This window comes from Alligator sinensis, unplaced genomic scaffold (genome assembly GCF_000455745.1).
Source record: "Alligator sinensis unplaced genomic scaffold, ASM45574v1 scaffold84_1, whole genome shotgun sequence".
Lineage (NCBI taxonomy): Eukaryota > Metazoa > Chordata > Crocodylia > Alligatoridae > Alligator > Alligator sinensis.
The window spans coordinates 290,175-312,072 of record NW_005842268.1 but is presented as its reverse complement, the minus strand read 5'-3'; the positions used below and the strand labels follow the sequence as shown (position 1 = coordinate 312,072).

The 21,898-nt window shown below is 42.8% G+C and overlaps 1 protein-coding gene across 2 annotated transcripts in view; it reads right to left on the bottom strand.

Moving 5' to 3' along the window:
- The window catches only part of CDK8 (cyclin dependent kinase 8), a 108,320-nt gene extending 87,096 nt beyond the window's left edge, over positions 1-21,224 (bottom strand). For both annotated transcript variants that reach the window (XM_025209086.1, XM_025209087.1), the window contains exon 1: positions 21,165-21,224. In XM_025209086.1, the coding sequence (XP_025064871.1) occupies positions 21,165-21,214 (50 nt within the window). In that variant the 5' untranslated portion in view covers positions 21,215-21,224. The remainder of the gene's footprint in view (positions 1-21,164) is intronic.
- Positions 21,225-21,898: the final 674 nt, after the last annotated feature.

Genomic DNA, 21,898 nt, shown 5'->3' with positions numbered 1-21,898 from the left:
AAGGTGTGGTAAAGCTCCATGTTGGGGTAGACTGTTAACATACTCTGGGGAAGCAGATGGAAGGAGGTTCAGCACAAGAGGGTGCTTTAAAAAGGCAAGTTCAAAAGATTCTAATTTATTTAGAGTACCCAGCAGCTTATGGGAAGAAATTCCCACACTCATAGGGCACTCTTGGTAAGAAAAAAAAGCCTAAAGATGCATTAAAGTTTACCCAAAGAACCTGGTCTGCCTGCCACCATATGATTTATCTGTCAGGCTTGAACCCATTAACTTAACACCACAGACTTTTGCCACTTGAATTGCTGAAGTTATTGTTTGGAGAAGCACACTTTTGTTTCCTATAAAGGAATGGAGGACACGTACCCAACTTTACTATAATGGTGCATAGCTATTTATGAACTAGCGGTGGGGTGGTTAGGTATCAGGATTTTGAAGTCCTACTCCCAGCCCTAAAAGCAGAGTCAGGTCCTATGTTTACAAACGGCACAGTCAGACAAAGATGCTTCCCAAAGATCAGAGTTGTCTAACTGGTGACCTGCAAACCACAGGCAGCAAAAAGACCCTGTGTAAATTCCATAAGGTCAGACTTCGATTCTTTTAGATCTTTTTTTTTTTTTAGAAGTTTTTTTTGTTTTGTTTTGTTTGTTTTTTTAAATAAAGCCTTTGCTCTGGAGGGTACAAACATCAGTGTTTATTAGGAACTGGATGACTGGATGCCCCAAGCCATTGCTAAGCATATTTAGAGCTTACTGCCTAAAAGGTCACCAATTGTAGGTCACCCACACAGACTCAACCAACCAAGTAGGAATTAAATCTGTTCCCTTGTAGCAGATGCTTGGTAGCAGTCAGTTCCAGTTTCCACATTACAAACTCACCACCATGCTTTGTGGTGACTAACAAAATGAGAAAAGGCAGCAAGAAGCGAATCAGCCCTGTTATCCCTAACAGAAGTTTCCCCCATAACTTGGATAGCCGCATGCTGGGAAGACAGCATAATTTGGAGAAACTCACACTTTTGCTGCCCTATACATAAAAAACAAAGGTTCATTTGCCCAGACTGCAAAGATGCTAAATTGACTCTTTTTTTAAAAGAAAGTTTATTGTTATTTGCAAATTCAGCTAATTTGAATATACATTCACTAACCTGCAAAAAGTATTGCTTCCAATTGTACAAAGTTTGACAGCTATATAGTGGAGATCCAAAAACTATAGTTTTCTTCGGAATAGCAGTGCACTTAATAGGCCTGTGGATAGAAGCTAACTGGCACTGTTGCTGTGCATCAGTCAGAAGAGGAAATTTTATATAGGGACCCTGGTATAAACTGTTAGTCTTATAAAATTCTTCATATACGCACGCTTTCACATAGAGGCAATTTCAGGATCTCAAGTCTTGCTGCAGTCAGCTGCAACGATCTTCTCTAATTTATTTTGAACCTAGTTATGACCCGTTGGTTTTACAATGGAATACTCTAATACAAGGGTTTTCAACCTTTTTTTAGGCTAAGTACCCCCGGCAACCAGACACCGAGCTGTGCGTGACTGGATGCTGAGGAGGGGTGGGGTGGCATGCAGCTGAACACAGAACAGGGAGGTGGAGACAGTGTACGAGCAGACAGGGATACAGCGCTGCTGCCTCCCAGGAGCACGGCGGAGAAGCTCATTGGGCGGCAGTGGCGGCTGCCGTGTGCAAGCTTTCCTGACCTACAGAGGGTCACTGCTGCCCTTGCCCTGCCCAGCCTCTGCTCCTGGGAGGCAGTGGCACTCCATCCCTGCCCGCCCACGCGTACCCCCTAGGACCAATCCAAGTATCCCCAGGGGTACGCATACCCCCAGCTGACAACCCCTGATCTAATAATAGGCTAAGTACAGACAGTCAAAAAGCCCGAGGCTGAATAATTCAATCTTCACAGGTTAGTCTAAACTGCGCAGACTGGACCGATAAGCAAGTGAACAGACATTCACTGTTGATTCCAGAAATGCAGCCATAAGCCTGCAGTGGCCCAGGCCAGAAGCTGGGGGTACTAGAGCATGTCTTCCTGCTCGGCTGGAACAGACAGCTAGGGTCAAGGCTAGTCTGCCCACCCTGTGAGGGTGGGGTTTGTGGGGGAGGTGCAAAACATCCTGGGATGCTAGGGTAGCGTGAGAGTTAAATTAAATCTGGAAGGGATCTGCGATAGAATTTCAATAACTGATTTAGGTTCAATTGGTTTAAGTTTGATACTACATCCACCCAGGTTTATCTTAAACCAGTTTAAGTCATTTTGAAAGCAGTTTATGTGCACTGAACTTCTGGGTTGACTACAGACATTCAAAAAGCCCAAATCTGAATTGATTCAATCCTTACAGGTTAGTCTAACCTGCATACACTGAACCAATGAGTAAGTGAACAGACATTCACTTTTGATTCCAGAAGTGCAGCCACATTCCTGCAGTGGCTCAGGCTAGAAGCTGGGGGATACAAGAGCAAGTCTTCCCTTCCTTTTGCCGTGCCACAAGGCTGGAGGGAAGTTGAGCTGAGGGAAACTGAGCTGATATTTTCTTTTTTTTTAAAAAGCCGAATAAGCACAGGCACCGCTTTTCTCTCACTAACAGAAATGGTTTTCCCAGTTTTCATTGTGACACTGCACTAACCATTAAGTAAAACTGTCTGTTTTACACTCTTCATTTTGTATTTCACCTTATTATGCAACATGGGCTTTTTTAATGGGTCCATCAATGAGGTATTTAAATTCAACTGAGACCAAGTGCACCTGAATAGCTTACGTAAAAACTCATTCACTCACCCACGTTTTTTGTTTGTTTTTTTCTCTTTTGTTTTTTTTTTGTTTTAACTAAATGGTCCATATTCCTTACATTAGTAGCAAACAGGGTTAAAATGTAAGCATTTACAAGCACAAAGGCATGGTTCTTATTGGTATATTTGACTGCAAACAAGATATAAACAGACTTCATATGGCATAATCCAATAACCAGTTTTCATTCAAGTCTTTCAGCAAATATGTTGAAGAAATTAACTTTTCACATTATATAATATTACAAATATGTCCATATACAGGAAGATTTTAAAAACTTGTGTCATCCAGATTACAGAGGTTACTTAATTCAAAATTCATATTATCCTACAACATAGTAGGATATATTTGAAAAATATATATATCATCTTTGATTTGTTGTACACAAGACTGCTGCTTGTTCTCTCCCCACAAGAACCAGCTGTCAAAATAAGCAAAGACATTTACAAGAAAATCTCTTCTTATGTCTTCATATGTTAATAAATTAGAAGTTATTAGTTACTAAGATCAAATACTGACAACTTAATAGATGGGTCAAAAACTTGACAGTTTAAACCAGGTAGCAGAAGTTTCCTTTAAGCCTTGACTCCTGTAGTTTCCTGCTAAAAACTTGTCAAGCAAGCAGTGAAGGTAAATCCATGACAAACATTTCATATGCAGACAAGTATAAACCCACTTTCTGAAATGGTGCTGACTGCAGTTTATCTTCACCTGGACTTGCCATTAAGCAGCACCTGGCACTCAATCATCTAGAATTGTCAGCATCTGAATCTGTTAAGTTTTAAAAGTACAGACAAGACTATGAGGAGCCCTGATTTTGTAAGAAATCTGCACGCTCCTCATTGGAAGTGTCATGGGATTGGCTCTTAACAGTCCCTTCTTTTTTTAAGAACAGGAAATAAACATAGTTTAGTCTCTCCCCTCAACCGACTTCACACACAAACTGTATTTAAAGAACTTCAGAAAAAATTATTCCCGAGTCAAGGAAGCATGAAAATGTGTTAAAAATGTAGCATAGTACAGAGCACAGGATCAGTTAAGATAAATGGTTTGTGCACCTGTATAATATTTTTACAGTAAAAAAAACAGAAACAGGAGGAGGGAATAGGAATAACTGAAACCTGTTTTCTTCATCCCGAACACTGTCTCTCCACATTTTTAAATGCTGCAGGGGCAGATTTAAAAGGAACAACCTGGTAGAAATCCAAAGGCCCAATACTAAATTCCACTTAAAGATAGCAAATATGTTAGAGACTATCAAATTGACTCAACTTTTCCTTAAATATACAATACCATAAGGATGGTGTCTGCTATGCAGGTTCTATTTATCCATGAAATGTTTTCAGTTAACATGCAACGTAAATGTGGTGATAAGTTTTGACAACGTTTAGAAAGCTCTTACACAGACTAGTCAGGGAATTTAAATGTATTCCAAATAAGATTTACTGATGCAAAACAGTAGTGCTTAACCTTTTGGTCCCACTGGCCAGATGAGTGACAGAGGGCCGGTCCGTATTCCAGGATAACAGCTTACACTGTCCCAAGAGCCCACTCTAGCATACAGGGCCACAGCCTGCAGGCCTCCCCAGGGGCCTATGGGGAGTCTTGCAGGCCAGACGATATGGCACCAACAATCAAATCTGGCTCATGGGCCAGGGGTTGACTACCCCTGATATAAAAGATTTAGAGTCATTGCTCAATATTAAGATAAACATTTTACTCAGATCTTCCCAGGATAAAAAAGGGATGCTAAAAGAAAAGGATAATTGGACAGAAGAATGGCAAATCAGCTGTATAGAGAGTATTAATTCCTTATTGCTCTAACAAAGTCTTCTCATGCTGTTTCAGTCAGACAATATGTTGGTTTAACAATGTCAGGCTAACAGTATTTTTATAGGAAATAGCCAAATTTTATATCTACATAATAAATAAAGAAACTTACGTGGTTATAAGAAAAAACCAAAAAACTAATCTGTTCCAACAAAAAACTAGACAATTTGTACTCTTACCCCAGCCCTATCAGGAAACATCTCATGGCAAAAGTAATCCTCCAAACCAAACCAAGCGGCACCTCGATTTTTTTTCTCCCAAACACACAAGTCAATAGATAAAATTTAATGTGAATTTCTGGATGTAAGGTAATTTTTTTAAACTTGCAAAGTGTTAATTATGTTTTGGTGGGAAAACAATTGGTGGTTAGAGTATACTTTGCAACAGAACTCAAACATAGTTACACATTTTAAGCTGATACTTTTAAAATGTACTATTCTAAGCTAAAAGAGTAAGCATTCAGTCTTTATCATGACACAAAGATTAAAAGATGGCATGACTGGTTTACATACAGAAAGCTATATTAAATAAAGAGACATTAAGGTTGCATATACAAACACTCAAAAATTAAGAGAATGGCAAAAATTTAAAAGTTTCCCATGCAACCAGAATCCAATCCCAGTCATATGCATTAAAAACCAATCTAATTATTTGATCATGTGGCATTTTTAATCACAGGGCACCCACCTCCTTCACTGCAAAGAGATAGCACTCACAAAATGAACAGTTAATTCCATATTTCCTTTTTGCTATATGTCCCAAGCTACTGTTTACTGCACAGTGCAGGGTTTGGCTCGTGAGTGCAGCATTTCCTTTGGCTTTTTAATGACATTTATGCAGACTGATTCAAATGCAAACATGCATTTTTATCTTCACAGCACCTCTGTGAAGTAAGACAGTGGTGCTCCACTCTGTAGATGGTGTAGGCCAGGGGCAGGCAATTATTTTGGGCAGAGGGTCGCTTACTGAGTTTTAACAAGCCATCAAGGGCCACATGATAGGCAGCCAGGGGCAGATGAATATTAATTTTCTAAATTTTTTAGGGGCCCCGCAGGCTGGATAGAATGGCCTGGCAGGCCACATCCAGCCCCCAGGACGCATACTGCCCACCCCTGGTGTAGGCTTTCCTAGAGTATTTCATATATTTCATAGACATTAAAGAGGCTGGGAGAAACCTTGCGAGATCGAGTCCAGCCCTCCTGCCATAGGCAGGAAGTCTGCTGGGGTCAAATGATCCTAGCAAGATAAACATCCAGATGCCTTTTGAATGAGTCTAAAGTAGGTGCTTTCACCACTGCTGCGGGGAGTCTGTTCCAGACCCTGGACACTCAGACTGTAAAGAAGTTTTTTCTCGTGTCCAGTCTAAATTTGCCTACCAGGAGTTTGCGGCCATAACACCTTGTTATCCCTTGGGAGGCCCTGGTGAACAACTGATCTCCCAAGTCCTGAGGCACCCTCCTTATATACTTGTAGGCTGCCATCAAGTCCCCCCTAAGCCTTCTCTTCTCCAGGCTGAAGAGTCCCATGTCTCTCAGCCTCTCCTCATAAGACTTGCCCTCTTGGTCTTTGATCATATGAATGGCTCTCTTTTGGACTCTCTCAAGCTCATTCACATCCCTCCTGAAGTGGGGGGCCCAAAACTGAATGCAGTACTCCAGCTGCAGCTTCACTAAAGCTGAGTAAAGCGGGAGGATAACATCCCTGGTTTTGCTTGAGATGCATCCGTGAATACATGCCAGAGTTTGGTTTGCTTTGGTTTGAGTTTGGTGGCTCATTCATCTTGTGATCAATCAAGTCTCCCAAGTCTCTTTCGGTTGCGGTGCTAGCTAGCATAGCACTGCTGAGCCTATAAGTATGCTGCTGGTTCTTCCTCCCAAGGTGGAGCACCCCGTACTTCCCGTCCACCTTTCAAGCGTGTCCAGGTCAGCCTGTAACCCCAACCTGTCTTCCAGTGTGACCACTTTGCCCCATAGTTTAGTGTCATCCGCAAACTCTGCCAGTTTGCATCTGACGCCCAAATCCAGATCATTAATGAAGATGTTGAAGAGTACTGGCCTGAGTACCAAGCCCTGAGGGATGCCACTGGTCACCTTGCATCATGCTGATTTGCTCCCATCGACTAGTACTCTTTAGGTCCAAACCCAGAGCCAGTTCCCCAGCCATCAGACCATGTGATGGTCGAGGCCACAGCTCTCCAGCTTAACCATGAGGACATCATGGGAGACTAAGTCAAAGGCTGTCTTGACATCCAGATCTATGACATCAACCTAGTCTCCCTTGTCCAGGCAATGCATCACCTGGTCATAGAAGGAGACAAGGTTAGTCAGGCAAGACCTACCAGTAACAAAGCCCTGTTGACTGGCAGTCAGAAGGCTGCATTCTGGTAGCCTGCTGTTGATGGATCCCTTGATGATTTTCTCCCAGATCTTTCCAGGGATGGACATCAGACTGATTGGCCTGTAATTCCCTGGTTCCCCTTTCCTTCCTTGCTTGAAGATTGGGACCATGTTGGCTCTTTTCCAGTCTTCTGGATCCTCACCCAAGTGCCACAAATTTTCAAATATCTTCACCATACTGTGCACTATGATGTCCACCAGCTCCTTCAAGACTCTTGGGTGCATTCCATCCAGGCCTGCAGACTTATGGATGTCTAGCTTCTTGAGGTGTTTCCTCACCTGATCTACGTCAATTGTGGGCCCATCTCCCACTCCCTGGGTGTTGTGTGTCCAGTTTGACACGTGTGACCCCCATGGGCAGGTGGAAGACTGACGCAGAGTAATCATTTAGGAGAATGGCCTTTTCTTGGGCATCAGACATCAGCTGCCCCATTTTATCTCGCAGGGGTCCAATGTTCATAGATGTTTGGGTTGGAAGGGACCTCAGTAGATTATTGGGTCTGACCCCCTTCCCTGGGCAGGAAAGAGCACTGGGGTTAGATGACCCCAGCCAGGTGCAGGTCTAGCCTCCTCTTAAAGACCCCCAGGGTAGGGGAGACCATTCCATATTCTGGCAACCCTTTCCACAAAGAAGTTCTTCCTGATGTCTAACCTAAATCTGCTCTCCGTCAGTTTGTGGCCGTTGTTCCTAGTTACTCCAAGGGGTGCCCTGGTGCATCTCCAAGGGAACATCTCCTATTCCTTGCTGCTCTCCCATGATGAATTTGTAGGTGGCCACAAGATCACCTCTCAGCCTTCTCTTGCAGAGGCTGAACAGATCCAGGGCCCTCAATCTCTCCTCATAGGGCTTTGCCTGCAGGCCCCTAACCATACTAATGGCCCTCCTCTGAACCCTCTCAAGGTTGTCCACATCCCTCTTAAAGTGTGTCACCCAAAACTGGACACAGTACTCCAACTGCAGCCTGACCAATGCTGCATAGAGAAAAAGTATCACCTCCCTGGACCTGTTTGTCATGAACCTGCTAATGCATGATAAAGTGCAGTTAGCTTTACTAATTGCTTCATTACATTGACAACTCACGTTCATCTTGGTGTCAACAATGACTCCAAGATCCCTTTCCGCTGCTGAGATGGTCCTGCCCCAGCCTGTAAGTGTGCTGGCGATTCCTTCTCCCTAGGTGGAACACTTTGCACTCATTCTTGTTGAACTGCATCCTATCCTGTTCTGCCTATTTTTCCAACTGTCCAGATCTGCCTAGATGTGTTCCCTACCCTCTACTGTGTTAACTTTACCCCATAATTTGGTGTCATCTGCAAACTTGGACAGAGTACTTTCCACACCTTCATCCAAGTCAATGATGAGGACATTGAACAACACAGGTCCAAGGACCACGCCTTGTTGGACTCCACTGCCCACATCTTTCCAGGTCAATACCAACCTATCCACCACCACTCTCTGGGTGCAACCCCTAAGCCAATTTGCCATCCACCTGACCATATAATCATCAAATGTTGCCTTTGTTCTTTCTATAACTTCCCATATATCTGAAGAAGGACTTTTTGTTGTCCTTGATGCTTGTGGCTAGCCTGAGTTCAGTTTCTGCCTTGGCTTTTCTGGACTGCTCTTTACATGTGCTGAGTAGTCCTCCTTGGTGATGCTTCCCATTTTCCATTTGGCATAGGCTTCTCTTAAGTTTCAGGAGGTTTAACAGTTCCCTGTTTAACCAAGGGGGCTTCCCTGCCCACTGACTGCATTTCTTGTGGGACAGGATGGACTTCCCTTGTGCTTCAAGGATTGCATTCTTAAGGAATAACCATTCCTTATGGTCTCCCCTTTATAAGGGGCCATGGCCTTGTATTAATGTATGCATTAATGCAACCACAGGTGAGTGTATATGGAAATTACATGGAAGACCTGTTTATGCATGAACCAAAGTAGACTCTGATGAATACAAAACAGGGCATACCATATGGAACTTGCACAGAAATGCTGGGAAAGTAACTGGTTAGTTTAGAGATGCCTCCAAGGCCAAGAGGCAGCAAATTAATCAGACCAGCACAAAACACCAAAACAAAAGATTAGAGGGAAACCTGTTTGCCAGGTCACTATTCTGGTGGAAAGGTTGCACTAATTGGTGAGAAGTAGCATGTAGATGATGTCACCTAAATATGTTTTAGTAATTGGTGAGAATTAGGATGTGTATGCTGTAAACAAAGTTGTTTTGACCGGTGTATAAAAACAGGCCTGGAAACCCTTAATACTTGGTACTGGGTTTAAGGGTTATGTTCATGCCTGTACCATGCTGCAAATAGCCTAGCTAGTATTGTCAGTGCCAGATTTAGGCTTAAAATTACTTAAGCCACATCTTAGGGCCTCAAAATCAATATGAGGGGCCTCGAAATAAGAAAAAAAGTGGACATTTTCATTCCAATATGTGACAAAACTATACATATATATAGCTCCACGGGTTATTCATACTGAGTTCATAAATTTGTGCAGAAACAACAATAATTAATCTTAAAATTTCATGAAAATCCATTTTCGTGGATTTCGTGTATTATTTTTATCATATGGGGCCTCTTAAACGGGACATAGCTTAGGGCTATCAAAATCTAGCACTGAGCATTGTGTATCAATTGGTCATGGATACTACTGTCTAGGCTTGTTTGTGGACAATAAACCTGGTTGAGTTTTTGTTATTAGGAATTGAATTCAGCCTGCAGTTTCTTTCTTGGAATACTGAGCTTGTTAGGGGCACAGCAACACAGACGGTACCCTGACAACATGCCCAGACGATCCAAACTAAGGAAGCCCAGCCTGACCTGTAATAATTAACCACAGACAACACTAAGGCCAGATAACAATATTAACAAAGTTTGCCTTAACAATACGGGTGATTCCCTAGTGTCCAAGATGGGAATTCTGCAAATTGCTCTATACTCATGGTGAAGTGACACAGATTTTTTTTCAATGAAAAAAAAAATCACGAATACGAGGGAAAAGCATGCAAAAGGACAACAAAATCATTACAATTTAGGGATGCTGAGGCTATTCTGCAATAAAGAGAATTTATACACAGAGTAAGAGGCCACAAGTATTTCTCTTTTTATAAACCATTCCCCAGCAGCTTAGAAAGATGGTCAACTTTTCTTATGTACATACCTTGCAGTTTACATTATTACCTGCAAAAGATATTGTAACATTGTTTATCTTGATGCACAGGCTCAGGGTCTGTATATAGTTTTCCCACATCACCTCTTCAAGATTTTGCCACTAAAGCCTTTTGAAGTCTATTCATAATGTTCTTGAGTTAATTATGTTTTGAAGAGCAAATAAAGAAGTAAAATATCCAGCAAAACATGAATCTAAATATTTCTACATTTAGAGAGCTTTTAAACTCCCTTCTAGCACATACAGGTACAGACTGAAAATTTTAAAAATAATCCTTCAGAAAAGGAACTTCCTGGCTTCCACTCCAACAATGGGAAAAAACAAATGAACCAAATTAAATCTACATATGCTTGGTTCCACAAATGCAAGGCTCACTTTATTTTTACTGACTTCCCTAGAAATGGCTGTCAAAGTGGGATGGGGTGAGGGAACCTTGTCTTTCTGTTGAATATTATGAGCAGGCATTGAGCATTCTCTGGACCAGCTTTGGTCTTTCATTTGACTTCCAACAGTACAGACTTGCATCTGAGGAAATTATAAAAGAGGAAAAAAAATTAGTTTTGGATTTTCAGGTGGTTTGGATTTAGTCAGGTGGGGGGAAAAGACAACAAAAAGTTCCAAGATCAAGGAAACCAATGATTCACAAGAAAGTAATTAAAAAGTTGCTTGTAAGCAAAGTCACTGTAATCAATATGGATCCTAGAATCCAGTAGCTATGACAACTTGACATTTTCCTTAGATAAGAAGGGAGCCAAGGGATTTCAGTTTAAGATGAGGAAAGACAGAAAAGCCGAAAAAGATACATCTGTTCTGTCATCATAAGAAGGGATCCTAGTTTGCACTGATAAAAAAAAAAATCCCCAATTTTTGGATTAAAAAAAAGTAACCAAAAATCCACATTTTTCTGTGATTAAAATGAAACGCCACTCCAATTGCCCATCAAGAATGAAGGGGGCTGGGATGGAGTGCCACCACCTACCGCCCCATGCTGCTGCTGTTCTGTCACTTGCAGGGAGCGGGGTGGGAGAGCCAAGGCCAGCGCTGGCCTCAGCTCCCCCACCCTCTGTCCAGTGCTCAGTGCAGCTTCAGAATCATGGCGGTGCGCCCCCATGCTTGGAGCACTCTGATTGGCTGTTTCCATCAGCCAGTCAGAGTGCGAATAAAGCATTCTGGACAGACAGACAGAGAGACGTAGACTTTTATAATATTACCAGCTAATTGCCCATCAAGAATGACCGGGGGGTGGGGAAGCAAGCAGGGATGGAGCCCTGGGTCTCCCCTCCCCTCCTGCAGCTTGGGGTCCAGGCACACTTCCCCCCTCCCCCGCCGCAGCAGCAGGGGGAAGGGAGGACCGGGCCCAAGGGCCGAGAGAAGCCAGGCCACCATGGCGGAGGGATGAGGGGGAGGAACAGCAGACCCGGGCCAACCTGGTGGCAAGGTGGTGGGAGGTGTAGGCCCAGCCTCCCGCCCCCGCATTGGGCCTGGGCCTGCTCTCCTTCCTCCCGCATTACCTGCAGGGAGCAGGGCAGTGGGGGTGATGCCTTGTTCCCCTCTTCCATCCGCTCTGTTGCCGCTGCCTCCAGGGAACAGGGCAGGGGGGAAGCAAGGCCAGCTCAGCTGGCCTCCCCCCCTCCCCCACCATCTCGTATCCTCATCATCATGGCAGCGGGCTGCCTTCTGTCAGAATACTTCTTCGCGCTCTGATCGGCTGTTTGTCAGCCAATCAGAGCGCGAAAAAAGCATTACGGATAGACAGACAGACTTAGGCTTTTATAATATTATAATATGCGCGCGCACGCACGCACGCACGCACGCGCACGCACACACACACACACACACACAGTGGTGTTTCATTTTGATCATGGCATTTCATTTTGATCGTGGATAAATGTAGATTTTGGGTTAGTTTTCTTAATCCAAAAATTGGAGCTTTTTTTTTTTTTAAATCAGAGAAAACAAGGATCCGTGAACATAAGTGATGAAACTGGTACAGAGGCTTGGATCTAGAATAAAATACTGGTCTGTGTCACATATGCCCATTTACAAGACAAAGGAAATAAAAGGGGGAAAAAGACAGTTCTTGTGTGAGGATACATGCCAGTTTTAATCAGCACCTGGTCTCTTGCTATATGCACAATGTACCATTATAAAATAATTTACCATATTTACTCAATTAGAAGATGCAAGGCTGGGCTGGAGAGGAGGAAAGATTTTGGAAGGAAGGGGTGGCAGGAACCTGATGCTGCGGGTGACAAGTGGAGTGGAAGGGGGAACAGGGGAAGGGGGAAATTGGAGCAGCCTGAGGCTGTGGGGGGGCAGGCACAATGGGGTTAAGTAGCGGGGGCAGGTAGTTTGAAGCCAGTGTAGCAGGCAGCTCGCCCCCTGCCCCCCACTCAACACTTACCCATCATTGTGCCTGCCCCCGCCAGCCTCAGGCTTCCCTGATTACCCCTGTGGCAGAAATGCCACCGTCTGTGTCTCCCTCCAGAAAGCTGTCCCTGTCAGCTTGGGACACTGGGGTCGAATTCCTAAAGGAGGGGGGGATTTTCCTCCCTGCCTAGGTGACAAAAGCCTGGTGCCGAGGGTGTGGTCCCTTTGGTCACCTGAGTGGGGGGAGGGAAAAGCCCCTGCTCATCTGCCCAGGTAACCAGTGATGCTTTTTAAATTGGTTGGCTAGTTGCCAATACTGCTGGATTCTATTGGACTGGGCTGCTGAAGTCAGAAAGGCTATATAAGGGCCTGGTCCAAGAAGAAGGGGGAGAGAAGCCATTTTACCAGCCTGGCCCAAACACCAGGACACAGGGAGGGTCTGATCCAACTAAAACGCACTCTCTCTGGAAATCTCCAAGCCAGATCTCTACCATCTTCTGGATGATACTTGTAAGTGTTTCTAGAGAGTTAGTCAGCTCACAGTGATGCATTTGCGTATGAAACGGCTACCTCAGCCAGACTGTTTTGCTCAATGGTAATCCCTTGATAGTGCTCTACCTCTTACCCTATTGTAACCAATAAAGTTCTCCTTTGTGACTGGTGTAGGAGACTTATTGAGGGGTGGGTTTAATTATGCCTAGGAGGCCCCTTAGGTCTGCGGACTAAGGGAGACTATCCTTTTTGGCCCCCGAATTGGGGAGGAGCCCCAAGTGCTTGTATTGGGTCGAGTACCCGTAGGACTATTAGGCCTGTTTCCCCAAGGACACAGAACCTAGAAGGTCCCCTCTTGGGGTGGTGGCAACACATTACCCCTGGACTCTGCAGTGGGGTTCGAAAGGGGGTCTGCCAGGGCTTAGGCGCCCCTGGGGAGTCGCATGGAATCCGAAAGGTGGATGGGCATAGTGAGGTGGGTGGCTCAACACAGGAGCTCCCCCTACTGGCTCACCACAACCCCTTCCCCTCTCCACACTGTTTCTGACACCCACAGCTTCAGGTCCCCATTACTGCTCCCCCACCTGCCCCCCACTACTACCTGTCCCACCATCTATCCACCATTGACTGCCCCATTACTAGCCTCCTCAATCACCTCTCCCCCCACCACCTGCAGTAGCTGGCAGGGAAAGGGGGTGTCAATTTAAGATGATCCTCCAATAGTCAGGTTCCATACTTGGAAAATTATAATAAATTCATAAATTTTCCATGCATTGAATCTAATGGGGGGGGGCTGTCTTACATTCAGGGTTGTTCTGTTTTCAGGTGAATATGGTACTATACTAGGAAAAAAAGTTTCTTACCACTGAAACAGCATTTCAATTCAAATGAAATACCACTGAAACTGAACAATTCTTCCTATTCAAATACTCCCACTCAATGTACCATTTTTAGATGGGCACATGAACTGTAAGGCCTTGCTTCAATCCTTCAGACTTGTCAGAAAAAGAGCTCCCTTCCAAAAAATTCTGAAATAAAAGGCATCTACAGCTTAGGGAACAACTACAGAGCTACGGACAGTCTACCCTCCTGAACACATTTAGCTTTGGAAGGACTAGAATTCTACTCCTGGATCACTTCTTGGATAAAAATCAAATTAAAAAAATGATACGTGAAGATCCTATTGACTTTTTTTAATTGACATTTTGTTGAATGCCTTGGTGTCTTTTAGGTCAGCCAACTGCTACCAAGAAAGGCATCCTACATTTCCCCAGCCAGACATCACTGAGTCAGTATCCTTATAAATCCTGTCATTTAAATAAAAGCACTTTAAAACAATGGAGTTGGCTACAGCATAAGAGAAAGTCAGTTCTCCTCAGGTTAATGAGAAAAAGGGGTGGAACAGAGAAAAATACCAAGTAGAAAAGGAGGACTAAATAAGATACGAGAACCAACTTAGACTTTTAGGGTTCAGAGCTTCAGAAAAAACACTGAGGGGAACCTTTTGACTGTCAGATCTGGACAAACTGAGGGGAGCTAACTGCCAACAGTCAGAAGGCGCCATGAGCAGGAAGATGAAGCGAGGCCCAGAGGAGGAAACCTGGGAACCCCCTAAAGGCACTTGTGTGATAAGGACTCTTAGGAAGAGAAATGAAAGGAAGCATTTTCTCTCTGCCTCATGTAATTTATCTAAGAAATAAGAGTTGGCTAGAAATTCCTCTATGAAGTGTCTGCTACTTGTTCAACTGTCACACAGAAGAGTTAAACTACTAAGCTGAGCGTGCACAGGTGGAACTGGGGGAAATCTGAGCAACAGGGATGGCTCGAAGGAGGATCAGTTCTAGTATGGGAGAGTCCAGGGCAGCTTGAAGTGGCAGTAGACAGCCTGTGCCCGAACAGACTGAAGACTCACCAGACTCCGAGGAATTTCGACAATATGTACAACCAGTACATGAATCCAAAAACAGTTTCTGGAAAGCTCTACTGGAAGAAACTCAGAACTGCAACAGCAAACAAACCAGAAAGTTCACTGTAGTTCCTAAAGAACCCCAGAATTTACTGTGCTGCATGTTAAAAGGGCACTAGTCCAAAGTAGCCAAAAACTAAGATTTGAAAAAAACAAGGGCTTCCTAGAGTATAAACAAGGCTACCATAGATTTAAAAAGCCATAACTTTAAAAAAAATGTTTATTTGCAGTAATTGCATCTTAAACATTGTATCACTGGGAATCTCACAATTAGAGGCACTGAAATTTACTTCATAGTTTACTTTATGCCTTCTGCTTAGGCAAATATACTTATTGCAAAGTAATTATCAAAATGTTCAGGTTTAGTTGCACATATGAAAAATTTAAACGGTCACAGACCAATGAACATAAAGCTTGAATACACTGATAAAGATTCTAAATTAAACATTATGGGAACAATTACAAAGTTAACTTCACTGTTTTAATTTCAGTTTAAGAACTTTTCCTTAAATAATGTCCACATTTGATATGCAGGGAGTCAAGTGAGATTTAAAATGCACCAGAATGAGGGAGAATAACTGAACCTGTTTTGAAAATGTGAAAATTTAAACTGAATCTCAGTGACTAAAGGAAAATCAAGAATACCTGGACTGATCCATAGACCAGTATTAGAGTAAGTTCAATTTTGAAACTACCCATCTGCACCCACACAGGACTCTACTAAAAGCAGTAGGCAGTACATTTGTTTAAATGTAGAAAAACAGGCGTGCATTTTAAAACCAGAAGGGACTACTATGATTATCTAATCTGAACTTCTGAATAGCATTGGTCAGAGGACTTACTTCCCTGTCTCCTGGTGTGAATCATAGCAATATGTTTAGAAATGATATCAAGTCTAGGATAGCAGTTTGAGAATGAAACAAAGAGGACTAAGCAATGGCATGACAAGCCAAGTTGACCCATAGGGCAAACCCTGCAAGAGAGCAGGGCAGGGAGAAAGTGGGGGGCCATGTATTTCCAAGACTGAGTCTAGGGGGCACAAGGCACAGCTTGGGGAGAAAGGAGGGAAGGCCTCTTCAAAAGCAGGGAGCACAGAGAGACAGCAGGATTACACACCAGGAACTTCAAAACCAAGCGAAGGCTGCAACTGAACTCCAACTAGCCTCAAGCATCAAGAACAATAAAAAGTCCTTTTTCAGATATGTGGGGAGCCGGAGGAAAAGCAAAAGCAACATCGAACCCCTGTTGAACCAGATGGGACAACTGACGCCCAGGATAAAGCCAACCTATTAAATGGGTACTTTGCGTCGGTCTTTCATCAGTCCCTTGGGACACCCATGCCCGCTACGGGACAGGGAGGTCCGGGTGAGGGAGATTCCTTGCCCTCCATCAATGCTGACCTTGTAAAGGAACACCTTGAGAGGCTGGATACCTTCAAGTCAGCTGGCCCTGACAATCTACACCCCAGGGTACTCAAGGAGCTGGCTCCAGCAAGAGCCCAGCCTCTAGCACGGATCTTTGAGAACTCATGGCGCTCTGGTGTAGTGCCCAAAGATTGGAAGGAGGCCAATGTCGTGCCAATCTTCAAGAAAGGGAGGAAAGTGGATCCAGCAAACTATAGGCCCATCAGCCTGACTTCTATCCTGGGGAAGATCTTAGAAAAGTTTATTAGAGGCCATCCTTAATGGATTGGCTGACGCCAATATATTGAGGGATAGCCAGCACAGGTTTGTTGCGGGTAGGTGTTGCTTGACCAGTCTCATTTCCTTCTACGACCAGGTGACCTATCACTGAACTAACACTGAAAAATGCAAGGTTCTCCACCTTGGGAGGAAAAACCTGCAGCAACCTTATTGGCTCAGCAATGTTACGCTGGCTAGCGCTACGGAAGAAAGAGACTCGGGGGTCATCACTGACCACAAGATGAACATGAGCCTGCAATGCAATGCTGCGGCTAGTAAAGCGATCAAAATGCTGGCTTGCATCCATAGATGCTTGTCAAGCAGATCCCGGGACGTCATTCCATTGTACTTGGCCTTGGTGAGGCCACAGCTGGAGTACTGTGTCCAGTTTTCCGCCCCACAATTCAAAAAGGATGTGGAGACGCTTGAGAGAGTCCAGAGAAGAGCCACGCACATGATCAGAGGTCAGGAAAACAGACCTTACGACGACAGGCTGAGAGCCATGGGGCTCTTTAGCCTGGAAAAGCGCAGGCTCAGGGGCGATCTGATGGCCACCTATAAGTTCACCAGGGGTGACCATCAGCATCTGGGGGAACGTTTGTTCATCAGAGCGCCCCAAGGGATGACGAGGTGAAACAGTTATAAACTCCTGCAAGACCATTTCAGGCTGGAAATAAGGAAGAATTTCTTTACTGTCCGAGCCCCCAAGGTCTGGAATAGCCTGCCATCGGAGGTGGTTCAAGCACCTACACTGAACACCTTCAAGAGTAAATTGGATGTTTATCTTGCTGGGATCCTATGACCCCAGCTGACTTCCTGCCCTTTGGGCAGGGGACTGGACTCAATCATCTTCCGAGGTCCCTTCCAGCTCTAATGTCTATGAAATCTATGAAAATCTATGAAAACAGTCCTAGCTGAGCTGTTGCATGTGTGCTCTGCCCATCCCAGCTCATGGATTGCCAGCTGGACAGTCCTGGGCTAAATTTTAACCTATTTCTCTACTGGGTGTGACTGCCTTGGCACTTAAGCACAAGCTTATCCTTAAGCATGTTAGCATTCCTGTTGAAGCAAGATAACTTGGGACCATAAGTTATACCAGACATAAAGAATACCCCACACAAAATATTTTTCAAATAAATCAAGAATCAAAGACCTGAAAGAGATTAATCAGCTTTTGAGAACTGGCTAGCAAACAGAATCCTGAGCTTTAGATGACTGATGAGCCATGAGAGATGAAGATAAAAAGCAGCTCCCATTCTGCTTTGTTTGTTGTTTGTTTTTCCTTTGGTCGCACTGTTTTATCGCTTGACCTTGCTGGGAGTGTTGCACTGAAGTTAGGCCAGAACTCCCCAAGTCTCCTGCTGGTACCTGTATTAAGCTTCTTAATAAACTACTTTTCTATTTCATCTGTAGACTCTTAGTCAAAAGAAAATACAAAAGATTAAGTTTCAGAAATATTTCTGAAATTGTGCACTAATCAGGTCAAGTTCTTTTTACTAGAAATATTTTTCCAAACAAGGCACTAAGTTACTACCTGGGCATAACTTGAATATTTCACTGATGACCAGATAAGAAAAAGCTCCAGCTGACTTCATCAAATTATTCAAGTCTTCAAGCATTTTTTTCATATAAGAAATACAGGATTCCCATACATAAATATTCTTTTCATAAAATAAACTGGTATTTTTTCATTGCTGGTTTTGGTCCGACTTCCTCAAACTTTTTTCTAAAATGTAAAATATTACCTGTTAACAACTGTCACTTCAGAAACTTAAGAGTATAATATAAATATACTCACATAAAAACTGCTTTGGGCTTCCACTCACTGATTCAGAACCAAATGCAAGGTCAAAAAATGACAACCAATTAGAGGACAAGAGCACCAAAGATTTAAAACCAACACCTACCAAACCACTTTCATTTTAGATAAGTTTTTCATTAATGATTTCCAGTGTACTTTTATCTCTCTCGAGGGTCTGGGATCAAATCAAAGAAAACTGAACGCTGAATTATGTTTTTAAACTTTCAGTCTAACAACTGAAAAATCACAAGTTTTATATTTGTTGCTAGGCTAATGTTATTGTTCAGTTAGGGCTCTTACAAAACTAAAGCTCAATTACTGCACAGAGTATTGCCTCCCTTTCTGTTTATGCTTTATGATACATGGTAGTGTAGCTGCATTCCTACCGCACTGCATAAATTTGATACAGAGGTAATACAAATGAAAGCATCTCCACATATTTTAAATACTTTTCTCCCTTTATTTTAAGAAAAAAACCCCTACTCTTCTCCATTCTGCATATATACCATGCATCAACCCTGAATACCCACTCACCAGAGGAACAGGCAATTCGTTACTGGTCAGACATTCCAACTGACCAATAAAATTACCAGAGGAACAGCAGTGTTATAATATCATGGCCGATCCCTCTTGTTTCTGAAGCAGACTAGGCAAAACTTTTTTAAAAAGAGAAGGTAGATTTTTTACAAATATTATTTACATAAGAGTGAGTAATAATCATTTTTGTTTTGGTACTATTTTTTTTTATTCTGACCTTAGAGTTTCAGTTCCATGTCCCCACATTTTTAAATCAATAATCTCTCACTGTGGGAAAAGTTAGGAAAGAAGCAAGCTGGAGCACAAACAGTCAAGAGGAGGAAAACTAGAACAGTTAGGATCCAAAAAAAATGTGAAAGCCAATTTAGAGTTTTAGGTTAAATAGAATTGCCAAATTTTTCTGCTAAAATGATCAGCAGTGAAGGACTCAAAATTGACATTTCAAATATTATTAGACTTCAGATTTAATTATTAGAGATTAACAGAAACAGGGATAATAATCTAAGCTATTGTTTCTGCTTGTCTGCAGACTGAGAAAGCATAACATTATGTCACTTCAATCTTAGTTCACCTTTAATATTGATGTTTACTGCAGTGCTCAAAAGAAAACCAACAAAAAACAGAGACCTCATTGTGTTAGACACTGCAAAGCAGAAGAGTTCTTTCACTTAAGGGCTGACGATCTAAAAACAGGCAGGCAAAATAAACATTTTGTCCAAAGTTAGAATAAAATGTCTTCCTACTTACTACTTGCATAATCACAGCCTTGTCTGTTCTCCTCAGTCCAGAACAGTCAGCACCAGAGCCCTGACTTGCCCCAAATACCCTGCCCTCCTTCCACCTCACTTGCCACATACAAGTACACAACCCATTTTGGTTGTGAGAGATTTTTTAAATAAACCAACCTAAGTTGCCCACAAGTAGGCTGCTACCCTTTTCCATACTTAGCAGATGGGACTGCTGCTCACTGCTGCTCAATGGTGAATACTACATGGTCTCTCCACCTCTGGAAAAGTTGTCTTTGGAGATAAGAGTCCATGAAGTGTACTCAAATATAACTGCTAACAATGCATTTTTAAAAGAGATGGCCCAACAAGGACTTGGGCCTTTGAAGTCTGTGTTACATTTATACATAAAAGTTATGTGCTATACATCTGCAAACTTGGTACTTGGTAACACAGGTACTGCATAAACACACTTTTAAGCAGTACTTTGACATCAACTTATACAGAGTACAAACTATGCATGATATTAGTCCAAAGCCAAAAGGCTTATAATTTACCATATGGTTCACTGGAGTGGGCCTCAGCAATCAACAGCATTTCAAGCCATAGTGACCTCACAGCCCAGTACTGTTCAACATGTGTTTGTATTCCACATACTTTCCCACACCCCTCACAAAAGATACATGTGCTAATCAGCCCCCTACTCATGACTGAAACTGGATATTCTTGTTATAAGTCCTGGGATCCTCCAAAAATTTATATGCAGGTGAGGCTTAGTGCAACCTGGGCTGGCTCTCCCTCAGAAAGGATGGGGCCACACTAACCATATGTGATAGAGGGATTCTGGGTAGGCTGTTTGGGTCCCCATCTGGTGATGTTTGCCAGACATTTAAGGCTGGTTAAAAAACAGGACTCACTGGAAATGGGAAAGAAAAGCACAGCTCAGCTGTGGAGGTAAAAAGGAAGTTGAAATACATTCAGTATGGTGGCTCACCATGACACTTAAGTCACAGAAAAGTAGGACTGGAAGGGACCTCCAAAGGTCACCTAGTCCAACCCACTGCCTGAGGCAGGATCATTCCTATCCAAACCATATAACCATAATATAGACTCTACATAAGACAACCCTCAATCCTGACTCAACAGACTAATACCCTAACCTGCCACAGGTAAAGCAAGTGAACCATAGTAACCAATGCCCTACATGTATACAACACTGTCAATATGTGCTCAGTATGAGCTGTGCTAACCTATCCTTGTGGTAGGTTCCCATCATCATGGTTGCCTAATATGGGCCATGTGTTTTATAGCAGCTATTTTCACAATCCTGGCATTCCACTACAGCCATTATCTCAGACAAGTGAGCCAGAAACTCCATGACCAAAACAATGCTTCACTAACCTTAATTTGGAAGGAAGGGGGAAGAGAGACTGAAGCAGAAATAGAGACATTGAACTTGAACAGTTTAGTGTTCTTCAAAAAAGAAATCTGTAGGAGTTTGTGGGAGAGGCATTTAAAGATACCTAAAAAAAGAAAAAGAAAATCTTGCTTTTTTACCTTTGTAACCTCAACTTCACTTGGGCAAATTAAGTGAAGATAGACTGCAACTTTGTAAATAATTAATACAATCCACCCAACCCCATCCAATAGAATCTGGTTCAGTCTCTGCAGTGCTGAGACTACATAAATTTTGATTTTTAAAAATTTCTTAATACATTAATTATTTTCAATTGTGTGCATACATGTATGTGTACACATGAATAAAATATGTATGGATATATGTATACATGTACAAAAAAAATCATTAAAAAGAGCTGGTTCTCTGTGTGAGAACATTTTCAGAGTATAGCTATCATCAAGACAACTCTCAGATCTTTTATTAGTGAACAAACATCACACTTTGAGAAAAAAACTGAGTGACTACCAAAGGATGTATAGTTTCAAACACATACAGCATTGAAAACTGAAGGCTGCAGAATTCATAGCACTGATTTCAGATTCTACACCTAGGGCTAAATGCCTCAGAAAGACCAAAAAGATAGTTATGTGCAGGGAGGCAGAGTGCTAGTCAGTGTTACCATTCTAATTCAGGGGTGGGCAATTAGTTTGGGAGAAGGGCTGCTTAACGAGTTTTG